The 16,577-nt window shown below is 30.8% G+C and overlaps 1 protein-coding gene across 1 annotated transcript; it reads right to left on the bottom strand.

The window, feature by feature from the left end:
* Positions 1-200: 200 nt before the first annotated feature.
* Positions 201-6,714, bottom strand: LOC137000173 (uncharacterized). The gene is made up of 4 exons (XM_067356126.1): positions 4,076-6,714; positions 3,098-3,982; positions 1,393-3,032; positions 201-1,306 (listed from the first exon to the last, which is right to left on the bottom strand). Exons 1-4 carry the CDS (start codon positions 4,752-4,754, stop codon positions 278-280), a joined length of 4,233 nt encoding a protein of 1,410 aa, XP_067212227.1. The 5' UTR covers positions 4,755-6,714; the 3' UTR covers positions 201-277.
* Positions 6,715-16,577: the final 9,863 nt, after the last annotated feature.

Raw genomic sequence — 16,577 nt, 5'->3', positions numbered from 1 at the left:
CAAAATGAAAGATATCTAAAGCCATGAACTTATAATGGATTATAAAGATTACATTAGAGAGATTATACGCATAGAATCGAGGCTATATAAAGTATCTTACTAAATAAAAAGAGAATGTAAATATACAAGTATATGGAATTGATAAGATTAATATTAAGAGAGTGTATATATATATATTTATATGTATATATATATATATATATATATTTATATGTATATGTAAGTCGAAAAGGCCAAAGAAACGTAACGAATGGTAGTAGGCCTGAGAAAAAAGCTGTTATTGTGAAAGAACCGTATTGCTAAAATCCTCGGGATTGACAATCGGTCTGTTGTAAAAATTGGCGAAGACTCGTGACTCCCCGGTCCAACCTGCGGCCCGCTTGATAATGTCAAGGGTGACACCTTTATCCGCTGCACGCGACGTCGCAGCGTGTCTAGTACTATGTGCCGAAAACACGGCGGTGTTGACGCCACATTCCTCTAGTATCTGTTTAATCCAGCGGGAGATAGTTTGGGAGGATACCGCCTTAAACGGTTTGCGATAAGAGATGAAAAGCGAGTCACACGATGGTGAACGTAATCCTCTAGTTTTGTCAATGTAGTGTTCCATCAGCAGAACTATGCAGAGATTGTCATGATCCTGAAAACGTGCAAAGCAGAGAAGTGGTTGGTAACGTCCCGGCGCTGAAGTTTTAATACGGTCGGGAATACGAATAATTAGCTTCTCCTTGAGGGAGACTTGAGAAAGTCTTATTGAGGCGAAGGTTTGAGCTCGATGGCCCGAGCCTAAGGCGAGGAGAAGAGCCAGTTTCTTGGTGATAATCTCCAATGAGAGAGATTCGTATGGGTAGATCAAGGCAAGTTTCGATAGTACTGGTGCCGGGTCCCAAACGTAGTCATACCGCGGACGAGGCGGCTTGAGCACCGCAACGCCCTTGCAGAATCTTCTAACCATAGGATGGTTACCGATCTCATTGTTGGAAATCAACGAGACTGCTGATCTCATAGTATTCAAACTGGAAAAGGAGGAGATGTGAGGCAGCTCGTGAGCCAAAAACTCCAGCATTTGCGACACCGACGGAGAAAAGAGAGGCGTTTGGTGACGTTGGCAGAAATTCCACCAGATCCGCAGAGGGTAGGAGTATTGTTTAATTGTTGCTTCAGATAAGGAGGCTAGTAAAGCTGGAATTGCCCCCGGTGGTACTAAACGTTCCTTAAAGGCCTCCCGGATAATTTCCCGACCCCCAGGGAAAGCGTTCTCCACGATGGATGTTGGGTCCTGAAAGGAGAAGAGAGCAGAGAATGACTAGGTGACAAAATTAGAGGTTCCGCTAGTAATAAGCGGCGGAATAACGGAAACCAAGCCTGTGAGGGCCACCACGGTACTATTACAGTACCCGTTGCTTCCTCCACTATCTTCCTTAAGACTCGTGGCAGAAGAATAAAAGGTGGAAAAGCATAAAAGGAGAAGTCTCTCCATGAGAGAGTAAAGGCATCTACGGCGATCGAACCCGGATCCGGGAACCAGGATACGTAAGAATCGCACTTATTGTTGATTAAAGATGCAAATAGATCCACATTAAAAGGCCCGAAAGTCTTGAGCACCTCCTGAAAAGCTCCCTCAGAGAGAGACCACTCTGTATCAGGATCCGCGATTCGAGATTCCGTATCCGCGATAGAATTTTCAATGGAAGCTATATAGGAGGCAAAAATAAATATATTCCGGTCCTCACACCATTGCCAAATTTCCTTGGCGATAGCTGAAAGGTGGGGGAATTGGATAGAACCAAATTTGTTAATGTAGGCTAGGGCCGTTGTGTTATCAACGCGGAGTAAAATGTCGCAGTCGCGAAGGTCGGCCGCGAAACATCGCAGGCCGTGAAAAGCTGCTTTAAGCTCCAAGGCGTTTATGTGCAGGACTTGATCCGACTCGGACCACCATCCATGTGTGCGTAAGTCTCCACAAGCTGCTCCCCAACCGTTTAAAGAGGCATCGGAGAAGATTTCCCTAACAAAATTGTTCGAGCGAATTTTGTTGGATTGATTTGAGTCAGAAAATATATTGATCCACCAAGAAAAATCTATCTGAAGTTCGGGGGGAATATCCATAAATGTGGAATAATCCGCGTTATTTCTGCGAAGCGCTAAAAATTTTTCTCTTTCAAACGCTCTAGTGTAAAGAAGTCCGTACTGGACTGCTGGACAAACGGAGATGAGTGATCCGATAAAGCTAGCCATTTCTCGAATGCGACATCTAGATTTTTGTGCCAAATGTATTGTTAAATGTAATAAATTCTCTCGACGAGTGTCAGGAATTGACAAAGATTGCTTAATGGAATTGAAGATAAAACCTAGGTATTTACATCTAGGTGATGGATCTAAATGAGATTTTGAAAAGTTTATTACGAAGCCCAAGGATTGTAGAAGATTCACAGATGCAAGTATATTAGCTCTGCACTCATCTGCGGAGGATCCCAAGAGGAGGAAGTCATCGAGGTACACAACCGATTGGTAGCCCTGATTACGAAGAAAAGTGACCACCGGTCGAAGGATCTTCGTGAAAATATATGGGGCCGTGGAGAGTCCGAACGGCAATGCTGAAAATTCATACGTCACGTTACGCCACTGAAAACGTAAAAACCTTCGATGATTCTCGTATATTGGGACTAAAAGATAAGCGTCCTCGAGGTCAAGGGTAGCCATGTGAAAACCTGGGAGCATGAGACGAATGACTGTTCGCCAATCCTCTAATTTGAAATGAGGAGGTACAATATATTTGTTTAAATTCCGTAGATTTAAAATAAAGCGTTTTCCGCCTGACGATTTATCGATAAGAAAAAATGGTGATAAGAATTGAAACACGTGAGGTTCTACTGGGGCAACGGCTCCTTTGCTTCGTAAACGTTCTATCTCTCTGTCGCAAAGTGTCGCATCCGCTGGAGAAAATTTTGGCTCGGCGAGGGAGAACCTCGCAGGGGGCGGCAAGATAAAGGGAATACGGTAACCTTGTATCGCTTCCCGCACCAAACAATCTGTAGTAAGATCTGCCCATTGAGTGTAAAATTTTCTCAAACGACCCGCTGACTTTACCTCGTTTAGGGGCGGCGACCTGCCCGAGATCGAGACTGGGCTCGATAGGAGCGGCTCTTGGGAAGGCGATCTCCTGTCCGGCGAGCCGCATATGAGCGAGCAGGAGTCCTCTGGTTTCCCGATTGGCGTGCTTTTGAATTGTAAGGCTGCTTTCGCTGTTGTGAATACTGGCGAACGGGTTGTAATGATTTCTTTCCCATCTGAGGTAGAGATTTTGATACCTCGCGCCCTGTTTTCTCGCAAGCCTGAGCGGCTTTGAGCGTCTCAGCGAAATTCTGCCCGAAAAGGAAATCGTCGATGATTGCTGAGTCGGCTGCATTTTTTCCAATAATATTTAAGGAGAGTTTGGTAAAGGCCTTCCTCGCTAATGAAAGTCGATACTGGTGGTCAGCGAGCAAATGAATTCCCTCCGAAAAGAACGTCAGAGCTGATCGTAAGGCACTGTTGAGACCCTCCGCTATCTCAGGTTGTAGCAGGATGGATACTCCTGAACCAAAAGCATTAAGGCAAGCACTGACTTGTGTTTGTGCCAGGAACTGATATTCGTCTCGCTTGACAACAGATGGGGTCAGTACAGCGGCCAATTCCTTGTTAAGCCTTGGTGGAATCAAGTTCGCTAGCGCCTCTTTTACCTCGTATTTTGATAAAAGATGGGCGCGAATATCCTGACTCAGACCTGTGCGGGAGTCGGACTGGATCGAATTCAGAACCGTTTGGTTCCAGGTAGAGGGTATCGTTGGTGCGTTAACCTCACCGAATAGTTCTTTGGCCAGGGTCTGCGCCTCAGAGTCGATAGTCAAGAGGGGGGGTTCTGCGCTCTCAACGGTAGGAGGAGCGATGAAGGACCCGCTGTGGGCGGACGGGACGTCCTCATCTCTGACCTCCGCCACCACTAAAAAAGAAAAAATAGAGCAAAAGGTAACCGTCGGTTACGTCCTCTCTTTGCCAGGAATAGAGAATCGTCTGGGTCAACAAGAGGACATACCTGGTACAACGCCCCGGTCATTTATTATGACCGTCGGTCCTTTAATGCTCTGAGGTGAGGTCAGAGAGTCGACCAAGACTGAGGCCGAATCCTCCTCTACCTGCGTGGCGTCGCGCAAAGGCGATCTAACCTCTTTGGTTCGACGAAAATTTAGGTTATGATTACCGTCTCTACTGGAAACGAGCGCTCGAATATGATCGAGCATCTCGTAGAGCCCGTCTCTCGACCTCGATCTTCCGATGGATGTGTCCCTCGAGGATCTTGAATCCGCCGAAGAGTGAGCCTGACGCCGTCGATATCTTGATCCATGGGCCGGCGAGTGAACGCGCGATCGGGAACGCGAGAATTCGTGAATATCTCGCCCTCGATCGTACGAATCCCGGGATCTTTTCTCGCGTGAATGTCGCGAATATTTCTTTTTTGCCTTATGTTTTGGCATAGCGAAGAAGAAGTCAAAAAATACTTGAAAAAGGAAGGTGAAGAAAAAAGTACACGTTGTCTGGGTGAACGAACAGAACACAATGGAGTGGAGGGCGCGCGCAGCGCAAGCAGTGAGGAAAAGACGAACCGCGCGCATAGCCAATTTTTGTTTTATATAGCGCGGTTTTTTGAACTCTGTTGTCTGGGCGCGTGCAGGGGCACGACTACATAGTTTTATATATCCATCCGGACGAGACATTGGGGCATAAATATTATTTTACCAATGAATACAACAATAGAAAGAATTTATTTAACACCAAGTATTTTAATAACTGTAACTTTGAAAATTATCTGAACGTAAAGAAGTATTCATATATTAAAAATATAAATAACGAAATAGAAGAGGATAAGAGGAAAAGATTTTTTGACAAAATATCAGATTGTGAAATTCTCGACCATTATGATGAAATAGTAGATAATGATGGTATAAAAAAAATGTCAATTTACGGAATAAAAATAAATACTATAAAATATGGAAATTATAGTTTTTATAAATATTGTTTAGAATTACCATTCAATGATGAAGAGTTTGATATCGTGAATATAGTACACTCAGAAAATATAAAACCTTTAGATATAGAATTATCTTACAAATATATTGATACAATAACTAGGAAGAGAATTTTCATCAGAGAAACTTTGCTGGTCAAAATATATAATGAATTTTTGATAAGATTGAATGAACATATTGAATATATTAAACAATTGAAGTGTAAATTACTTATTTTATATAAATCTGATGATATCGATGAAATAATAGTTTGTTCAAATAATAGAAAAAAAAAATCGTACATTATATAAGATGTATAAAGAAATCATTAACTTATCCAGTAAAATAATATCTTCAAGTAATCTTAAGGACAAGAGTTTTTTCAATGTATACAACTATTGCCTAAAATTTATTAAAGTAGACAATGACTGTGTAATCACTGACAAGAATAAGTATTTTAACTTTATATTCCTAAAGAGTAAAGAGAAAACAATAACAAATAATATTTCTAATATAATAGGAGGATCATACTCCATTTATGTTTTTAACGAAGAACTTCCATCAAACGAAAATGAGATAGATTTTGTAAATATGACAACTTTAGATATTCCTGAATATTCTGATTATATAGAAAAAATTAAAGATATTAACTTCTACTTTCCTTATAGAAAGGATTTCAAACTTTTAAAAAATTACTTTTTGTACAAAAATGAATATTATTTATATAAAAATAGTATGTACAATATAAAAAAGGAAATGATAGAATTACATAATAAAATTTATAAAATACTACTAGATACTAAAACGAGCAATATAAGTGACTTTATTTCATTAAAGAATAAGTGTATTGAACTTTCAAAAAAAGGAAATTAATAAATAATAAATTTTATCAATTAAAGGACGAAAAGAATAAAAAAGATAGATATATATTTTTAAAATACATAAATAAAGAATATAATAGCAAAAATTATTACATAGAACTTTCAGGACAATTTAATGAACTTATTGAGAAGTTATATCTGTAATATATTTCAAATATTTTGATTTGTCTCTAAAATATTCGTTAAAATTAACCTCATACATATTTATATAGTATCTATACCTATATATAAAATCTTTATCTATTCTATAGTATAACGAAACATACTTCCAAGGAATTATGTCCTTAAAATTATATATGAACGAGTTTGATATGTTTTGGTATTTTAATACTATTCTCCAGTCTACATAATCTATATTATCTACAATAAAGTCTTCAGGCATTTTATGATATTGTAAAATATCATTAAGTATAAATACATTGGAATGTTTCCTTAAAAAATTAACAGAAAGTTTTTGATTACGTATAATTTCGTAAATATACAACTTATCAATATTATTTTCTATAAAGTCTTCGCTTAAAGAGTATTCTCTACTGAGGAACATATAATCTATAGCATAATCACTGTTTTCTATATCACATAATTCTAATTTCTTATTTAGGAACAATAACTTAAATATAGTGTGATGATACTTACGCACAGAATTGTCGTTTAAAATTTCTTTAGTTATGTTATTTCTTTTGATAAGCATATCTATATCTAGATAGTCAATACTTTTTATAATATTCTCATATGGCACTGTATAATCTAATTGACTAGTAAAATTATTATATATATGACAATCTAAATTAAAATATAAGTAGTCAAAATATATATATTTATTAAATCTTAATAGGAACGATTTATCAATATTTTTATAACATTTTGACAGGTTTTTCCAGTTTATTTTATGTCTAAATTCGTATATAAAATCGTGACTTAAACTATTATCAGACGAAGATATATAATTCCAATTAACTTTTCTTTTAAATTTTCTTATAAAGTTTTCTGATAAATTTTGATATTTTGATATATATTTCCAATTAACTTTATCTTTAAAACTTTCTATAAAATCTTCTGATAAAACTTGATATTTAGATATATAATTCCATTCAACTATATCGTAAAACCATCGTATAAAATTTTCTGACAGATTTTGAAATTTACACACATCTTTAATACTTACTCTATCTATTTCGTCAATTATAATACTTTCAGGTAGTTTTTTTATTCTAGATAGTAAAGTCATATCAAATTTACTTGAATACTTTCTTAAAATACATTCGCTTATATCGAAAATTGACAATAAGTTAAAATCAATATAATCGATATAAAACTCTATGAAATCACATAAATATTTATAGTTTGTTTTAATCATAATTCTCGTTAGAGTCGTGTGTATATTATTAACATCTACTAAGTCTCTTAAATACTCATATTTATATGCGTATACATAGAGCGACACATGAGCATTTTTTATATTTTTGGAATGTGAAAATAGTTTTTGTAAGAACACTTTATTATTATTATTGCAATCATAATATTTTATGTATGAATTTATAATTGCACTCAAACATATATGACTAAGCTCCATTATTCTTATTTGATAGTTAATTATATTATTTCAAAATTTTATCTCTTAATAAAAAAGATAAAATGAAAGATATACTTATTAAAAACATTGTAGTTGATAATAAGAATAATGATATATACAGAATTCCTATAAAAGATTTACCAATTAATTGTCCTCAAATAGTAAATCTATCACAATCTTATACAAGAGGATGTAGATACCATTTCAATATAATAGATTCGAGATTGGATGGTATAGACTTTCCTTGTGTAGGTATAAAGATACCAGAGATAAAAGGCAAGGGATCAATAAGATATACGGATTATCCTGGGTTAAAACTTATAAAGTCTTTTGAAATCAATATCAATGGATCTATATTAAAATTGAGTGGATTCGATATATTTAGTTCTTATTTTTCTCCAAATGTATATAAGGACGATACTATAGTAGGACACAGAGAGGATTACTGCAATTACAAAAAAGGTAAACATTTAGATTATACAATATTTAACCAATTAGACTTATTTATACCTATATTCACGCAATTCGATAAATCTCCTCCTCATTCGATACTAAGAATTCCAAAGAACAACAGAGTAGAGTTTGTAGTTGAAATTGGTCAATTGACAGATATAATAAGTTATGATAGAGAATTTGCTAGCGAGTCACTTTCTCTGATTGAAAAAATTATTCCAGAAGTTAAACTGTTAGTCAGAGTCTACAATATTCAATCTTCATATCAAATTGAAGATAAGTATATAGAGGAAAACAACTTTTCCCATATAAGAGACGAATATTATTCTGTGAATCCTAAAGAAGAATTCTTTACAAATACATTCAAAAAAATTACTGAAATAGGATGGTTTTGTAAGACATCACAATTCAATAATATGTATTTTATATCTCATCCAGGCTATAATGCTACAGAAAAGGATTATATAATTTCTTTTAGGAATAGAATTTTTCCGGACTTAATTAGAATATCTGAGAGTTTTGAAAATTTCAAAGATGAATATCCGGGAGGTTCCGTTTTTGTTAATATTGAAAACAACACTAGTTATAAATTTGATAACCTAAATTACTGTAAAATAATTATAAGAAATGTCCCAAAAAATAATAAAATATGGTTTCATACTAATGTACTTGAATTTAATAGAGGAGGAAGATCGGACAATTATAACATTTCAAAGAAATTTAAATATATATTAGGTGATTATATTAAGGAAGAAAATAGAATAATTCCTCTAGAGATAATCGATGAATTAAATATAGAAGATGTTAGTATTCCAGTAGATTTATGGGATCACACGTATAATACAGCAGGTAAAGATCTAAGAAGTTACAAATCAAAAAAATACGATGTTTTAATATACGAGCCATATATATTTGGATTAGATTTTGTATCGAAGAACATAGGTTTTGAAAAAGATACAACAGTAAAGGCTGGACCTTCAGAAAGAATAATAGAAAACAATAAATATAATTTCTATTTACTTTATTTTGGTTATAATCATTTCAGAAACTATTACTTTTTAGAAAAATATAAGTATCCGTGTATTGGAAACGCTAACTTTAATATAGCAAATATTCTTCTGAATCAACCTTCGTCGTTAGACTTTAATAAGGAAAAAAATATACTCAATTGTTCTGTTGAGGTAAAATGGAAAGATTTCGACGAAAATCATCCATTGAAATTGGTTAAAAAATCTCTTAATGTTTTTATTAAGAAAGTGAAAAAACTAAGATATACTAAAGATTGTATCGAAGTGATTGAATAAATGAAAATATATAACGAAAATAAAAATCTATAATGGAGTATAACAAAGATCAACAAAAAGTTGTTGATTATATTAAATATAAACTAGATAAAGATGAAACTTTGCTTTTATTTATACACGGAATGGCTGGTACTGGCAAGTCTTTTTTAATAGAAAGAATAGAAGAATTATTCTCTAACAATCTTAAAATTATAAAGACATCTTATACTGGAGTATCTGCAAATAATATTGGAGGAAACACATTACACAAGACATTTCACATTAATGTTAAGTCAAATACTGATGAAAAAGAAAATTATTATAACTTTGTATGTAATTTAGAAAGTAAGAGTGTAGTGATAAATGAAAATACGATTAGGTACATATATACTTTACGTATCATCATTGGTACATTAGGTATGACGTTTAGATATAAGGTTCCAATCCACTCTGTCCTCGAACTCTCTGATAAAATCTTCTGATAATTTAAACATAGATATTGATTCTCAATTAACTTTGTCCTTAGGTACATTGTATAATTGGTACATTAAAGTCCATACACGTCCTTGTGTATTATATCGATATCAAGCAAATCAGATTGTTTATATTCGTAAGAATCTCTGCTTACTTTTAATTCGTTATTATCTTTTGTACTTGAAATTTTATAGCTATTATCTGTTATCAACTCTTTAAATAATAGTAACGATTTCTGTCTATTCCTCATAATTTTATTATTAATAGAGTGTATGTAAAACGGGTATATCACCTTTTTGTTTTCTACTTTTACATATTCTCCGACACCAACTAATTTTATGTCTTTGTTAATGTTAGTCTTCAATGTATATATTATATTATTTAGTATCATGTAACATATACCGTTTTTAACTTTAAATTCTACTTTCTCTCCGTCTACTTTCGTTGTTATCAAAATATTAGTTTCATTTTTCTGAAGCAGATCTTTAAACGTAATGAAATTAGTCTTCAAAATATTAGGCATTCTATTTTTTAAAATTGAAATGTTAAAAATATTAGAAACCCCATAAATTTGAGAAAAACAATCTATTAGATTTTTCCTAAATAAGTCTTTATCAAAATGTTTTACATTTCCAATATACTCTAATTCTATGTACCATGAAGTATTATTAGGAATTCTAGTATAATTTGTTACAGACGGAATTATAATTATGGACAAGGACAACAACAACGAACCTGTAGATGAGAAATTCAAACTCGACAATACAATAGATGTATTAGCATGCATAAAACCAAACTTAATACTTATGTCAGATGGTATATATATAGAAATAGACTTGATAAAGTTTTCGTCTACAGGAGATGAAGTATTTAAGAGGATAAATATAAAAAACAACGAAAGTTTCTATTTTGATGAAATATTATCATTCGTTGTAATACAAAATACAAAATCGTTAAATCCTAAATTTTATGTAACTCCTTACTATTTAATTTATAAATATTCACTTGCGTACAACAAACTTGTAATACCTAGATGCATAAAAATCAATAACTTCTTTTATCACAGTTATTATGGAAATAGTTATGAAGTTATAACTAAATCTGAAGACATCCATACTTTAAATCAGTGCTCGGAATTAGTCTGAACATTTCAGCCGATTTCCGTGGTATACGCCTCCTTTCCTCTCCTTACCGCGCGCGCCGCAGCCGCTAGGGCCAGCGCCGCCGAGCGTTAGGAGCGGCACTATCTGATTAGGTTCTATGAGTAGGTTCTTCTCCCTATTTATTAAAATTTAAAAAAATTTATTAAAATTTATTAAAAATAAATTTTTTTTAAAATTTATTAAGTGGAAATATTTCAATAGATTTCTACGTCACCCATGAGGTACTAATACTGACACGTTTTTCAAAAAGTGGTTTTTATCTACATTATTGCATCAATTGTTCATTCTCATAAAAGGCTAAGAAAATCTAATTAAGAAAATCTCTTTTACATATATATTTTTTTTTAAATTAAGAATTTATTTTTATCTTTAGTGGAATAGGTCTACGGGGGAAACCATTTTAAAAAAAACGCGTCAGCATTAGTATCTCATGGGTGACGTGGAAATCTATTGAAATATTTCCACTTAATAAATTTAAAAATAAAAAATTTATTTTTAATAAATTTTAATACATTTTTTAAAATTTTAATAAATAGGAAAAAGAACCCACTCATAATCAGATAGTGTCGCTCCTAACGCTCGGCGGCGCTGGCCCTAGCGGCTGCGGCGCGCGCGGTAAGGAGAGGAAAGGAGGCGTATACCACGGAAATCGGCTGAAATGTTCAGACTAATTCCGAGCACTGCTTTAAATAAAGTACCTCCAATAGAAACATTTAAAGAACTCGGAAAGAATTTCGATTTAAATAAAATTTATAACTTGGCTGTTACCTCAAATGAATATTTAAATATAGATAAAACTAAATATTTTATAGAAAATAATAGCAAAAGAATATCATTAAATTTTATAACAAATTTTATTAAAACACAAGCTATTTTAAATTTGTTTTCCCCTCAAGTTAAAAGTGTCAAGTATGATAGGAAAAATAATAATTATTTATCCATAGATATAGGAAGAGGAGGAGATATGCAAAGGTATTTTTACATAAACGCTAACTCTGTGACTGGAACAGATCCAAGTGAATTATCGCTTGACGAATGTAGATCGAGATACAATAAACACGTCAAGAAGTCAAAATCATCATTATTTAGATTATATTTGTTTAAAACATACTTCAATGACAAAGATTATATATTTACAGTTAACTCTTCGGGGATTGGAAAATATATAGGTATAGATTGGAACATGGCAATACATTACAGTTGGAAGAAAAACAAAAAAAATGAAATAGTAAAAAAAATTAGAGAATTATTGCACGACAACGGGAAAATTGTAATCACAACAATAGACGGAGAAAAAGTTAAAGACGAGATGAAGAAAAGATCAACGGAAGAATTAAATTTTATGATAGACGATGTAAATATAAAAATTGTACTATCTCAGGATTATGAAGGAAATAGTATATTTAAAGTATACATACCAACAATGACATCGGAATCACAAGACGAATACGCAATAGATATAAATGAAATGATAGATGTATTCGAATCGAACAAGTTTGTTCTTCTAGACTGCTATCATTTTGATTTAATAACTTCTTATCAGGATATATTCGATACGCTAACAGTAGTAAGAAACGAAAGAGAAGATTCTAGACATTACTTCTTTAAGAATTTATCCAATTCAAATATAAAAAAGTGTTCTGATTTGGAAGTTTTGTGTTCAATGTATGTATCACTTATATTCGAAAAGATTTAACTTCATTAATATTTTTATTTTAAATGCAATGGTCATATGACAATTTTGGAACTATTGTATTATTGAATAAAGAAGCATCTAATTTTTTAGATTTTTGTGTGAATCACGAAACATGCTCTCTTTTGTATAGAAATTACGATGAGAAAACTTTCGGGTCTGTATATTACATAGATTTTAATAAAATGATAATGTATAATGAAAGATATAGATCTAAATTTTATCTAATTAGAGATTACGTTTCTAAAAATAATCAAAACAAATTATTTTTAAAAAATAGTAACAAATTAATAAATACAGTGTTAAACAGTAATCAATTTATACCTTACTGTAATTATACACCATATTATACTGACGATTATTTTAACATACAGTATCCTGATATTGCCAGCATTGTGATATTAAAAACTTGTAATCATAAAGAATGTCATCTAAGGACTTGTAAAACACATAATGGAGAGTTGAATGACTGGAATAACGAATGTCACGATTATTTAAATATTTCATTGATTAACAAGGAAAATTGTAAGTATATATATAATATATAATAAAACTGAAATTTAATACAGTCTAAGTATTCTAATGTAACAATATTTACTTACATTATAAATCGTAAAAATAAAAATCTTTGATATTTTATCAAGTTCATTATTTAATATAATTATACTATACATTATTGATATTTCGTTTATTTGCGTGTTAATTATAGATAAATATAAACATAATGATGTGTGTATTGCGAATATGAACAAATCTGAAGAAAATAATAATACTATAGAATTACAACAAAATTATACTGAAAATTTTAACAAATATATTACTTTAGAAAATATTACATATTTACACAAAACTATATATCTACTGCATGATTATAATATACAACACAATATAAAACTTTTACACGACGAGATTTATCATTTTATTAATAACAACGGAAGCTTTGGAGAAAATGTAGATCAAGACGTGTTATATGAAAATATGAATACACTTTTATACATGTTAAAATATATAGGAGGAGATTTCGAACTGAAATTCCAAGACGTTAAACATCTTTGTGTTCTACTCAGAAGATATGTTCTAAATGGATATCCGCGACCAAATAAATCAAATATAGAAACTATTAATAAACTATTAGAAATGACAAAAAGTAGAAAGGTATATCAGTTATTATAGATGTAGTATTTTTTATATTTTACTATAGTATATCAAGTTGTTGTAGTTGTAGTATTTTTATATTGTACTATTAATATTTTTAATAAATGAATTTAAAAAAAATTTGTTTGAATAACGATACAAAAATTATTGTAGATAATTTTAGTCCATATGATATTTTTATAGGAATAACAGATAAAGGATTCGATTATGATTATAAAAGCAATACAACAGGACTATCACATTTATTCGAACATTCCATTTTCAGACACAGAGGAGAGAACGATAATATAATATATAACGGTTCAACATGTTTCAACTTTATGACATTCTTTAGTAAGAGAAGAAACAATAGTATTACATATAATGATGTATGTAAGAATCTAATTTATAAATTCTATGACAAATTTAGTAATATCCCTTTTATATACAATTTTGATTTCAATGATAAATTAAGTAAAATAGTAGATGAATTAGAAAATGAATATTATTTTAGAAAAAGTTACGATATTGACGGAATTTCTCTATTTTTTATAAACTATGGAAAGAAATATTTAGGAGGCACGTCTATAGATCTGTCAAACGAAGAAGTTATAAAAAAAAAATTAATAAAATTATGGGAAAATATAGATCCGTCTGATATCTTAATAATATTAAAGTATAATAATGATGAAATAATAGATATTATTAATCATACATTTGGTTCAAAAAAAAAAAATAAAAAAAAAATCTACGTACAAAAATTCTACAAACGAAATTCAAAAAACGTTAAAGGGATATTCGTGTATACTAACTAAGTGTGAAAATGATTTTAATATAAACATTAGGGTGGACAACGATAAAAAATTGTTCAAAGGACTATTCCTGTTAACTACATTTGGTATAAAAGTAAATTGCATAAATGATTATTTTTATATATCAATTAGTTTTGATAGAAATCCATTGAATATAGTTAATTATATTCTAAATGAAAATATAGAGTCAATTGTTAATAATATATTAAGTAACAACGATAGAAGAATATATATAGAGGACGTTTTTCATTTTTACAAATATTTTGATATAACTTCTCTACTAGAAGACTACTTGTACAGTGACGATTATGTAGATAAATATTCTGAATATATTTATCCGGTCATTGAAAATATTAAAGAGAATGTTTTAACATACGGGAATTTAATAATTAATACTCCTCCTGACAATATATTAGTAAATATGATTGACTTGAATAACGACAAGGTTTTCGTCACAGAAGTTTTATTAGATATAGATTACAAAAAAGAAGAAAAGATTAATATAAAAAGAAAAAAATTTAATAATAAGGAAGAAAGAAAAACAAAAAATTACGTAGAATTTCCACAAATAATTAAAAATGTTGAAAATTACGAATTGGATTTCAACAAGACTTTAAACAACTATTGCTACTTAATATTGTTTTATGTTCACAATTCGGTTTATAATATAAAAATAAGTAATAATGTAAAGATAATAGGAGATAAGTACGAAATAAAATATATACTAAAAAGAATCAAAGGAGAAAATATTAATAACGAATACTTGTATAGAGATTTTTGTCCTTATTTTTACGAAGCTCTGTTTCAATTTTATTTGTTCGACAGGGAATGTCCAGATATCAATAGTATAGTAAAGTTATTCAAAAGAGAAAATGAATTAAGATATATTATAAAGAAAATTCAAAACGAAGAGAGAAAACGTGAGCTTATCTTGAACAGTAAGATATATAGTATAAAAACAGAATATAATTTTCTTATAACATTGACATGGACAGAAAACAAAATATTATATGGATATATGTTGAACTACTTAAAAGATAAAGGATTGATATATTCAATGAACATATACGAATCAGATGATTATGCAATGTTCTTTAATTTAACTACTGATCCAGATAGATGCGTATATGAATTAGACAGATATATATCGTCGTACGAAGATATAGACGTGCTTTATATAGTTTCTTACAAATCTAAAAATTTAGATTTTAGTAGTATTTTTTTTATTTGAGAGATATTAGTGGAAGAAAAATATTCGGAGATATATAATAATTTTTATACGTTTTAGAAGTCATGGTTTGCCCATAAATAATATCACATCCATCTACTAATTGATTTAAAACTTCAACTGATATGCTAATCAATTTATCATTTTTATTTGGTTGTTTAATTTTTTTTAATTTACATACAAAATTAATACTTGTAAGATTTTTATATAATACATTATTACTCATAACATATTCTATTTTTTTTTCATTACTATCTATATTTTCAAAATTTTCTAGCATTTTGTTAATACTATTTTTTAGATAAATAGATATATACTCTATCATATCACAAGGATATGTGTTATATATTCTATATATATGCTTCATAAATTTTCTGTTGTCTACAAATATATCATTTTGCCTTAAATACTCAATAGTCCTTTCGAATCTTGTAGCATCGTCTGGAATTATAAATATATCATCAAATTTTATTTTATACATTTTAAGAAATATTACATACGGATATAAAAATTCATAGTTAATTTTCTTAAAATCTTTTTTTAATTTATTTTTATCATATAATACTATGTAATTACCCGGAAGTTTTCTACCAACTCTACCTTTTCTCTGTTCAGCCATTCCATAAGTGATATTATCAACTTCTCCTCCAAAAAATCTTTTAGAAAAAATGTTCCTGTATCGTAAACATATTGAGCATTGCACAAAGTAAGCGACGATTCCAATATATTAGTTGATAATGCTATAACGCTTTTATTATGACTTGATTCTATTTTCTTAATTATATCAGATGCAGATGGGTACACTTTACTATGAATAGGTATAAATACCAAATTTTTA

This window comes from Linepithema humile, chromosome 5, assembly GCF_040581485.1.
Source record: "Linepithema humile isolate Giens D197 chromosome 5, Lhum_UNIL_v1.0, whole genome shotgun sequence".
NCBI classification, from domain to species: domain Eukaryota; kingdom Metazoa; phylum Arthropoda; class Insecta; order Hymenoptera; family Formicidae; genus Linepithema; species Linepithema humile.
This window is presented reverse-complemented; position numbering and strand designations above follow the sequence as displayed.

Coding starts and splice junctions, on each gene's coding strand:
- LOC137000173 (XM_067356126.1), bottom strand. CDS start 4,754: ATGTCTCGTCCGGATGGATATATAAAACTATGTAGTCGTGCCCCTGCA. Junction 3,983..4,075: donor TGACCGGGGCGTTGTACCAG/GTATGTCCTCTT, acceptor TTTCTTTTTTAG/TGGTGGCGGAGGTCAGAGAT. Junction 1,307..1,392: donor TGGAGGAAGCAACGGGTACT/GTAATAGTACCG, acceptor TTTGTCACCTAG/TCATTCTCTGCTCTCTTCTC.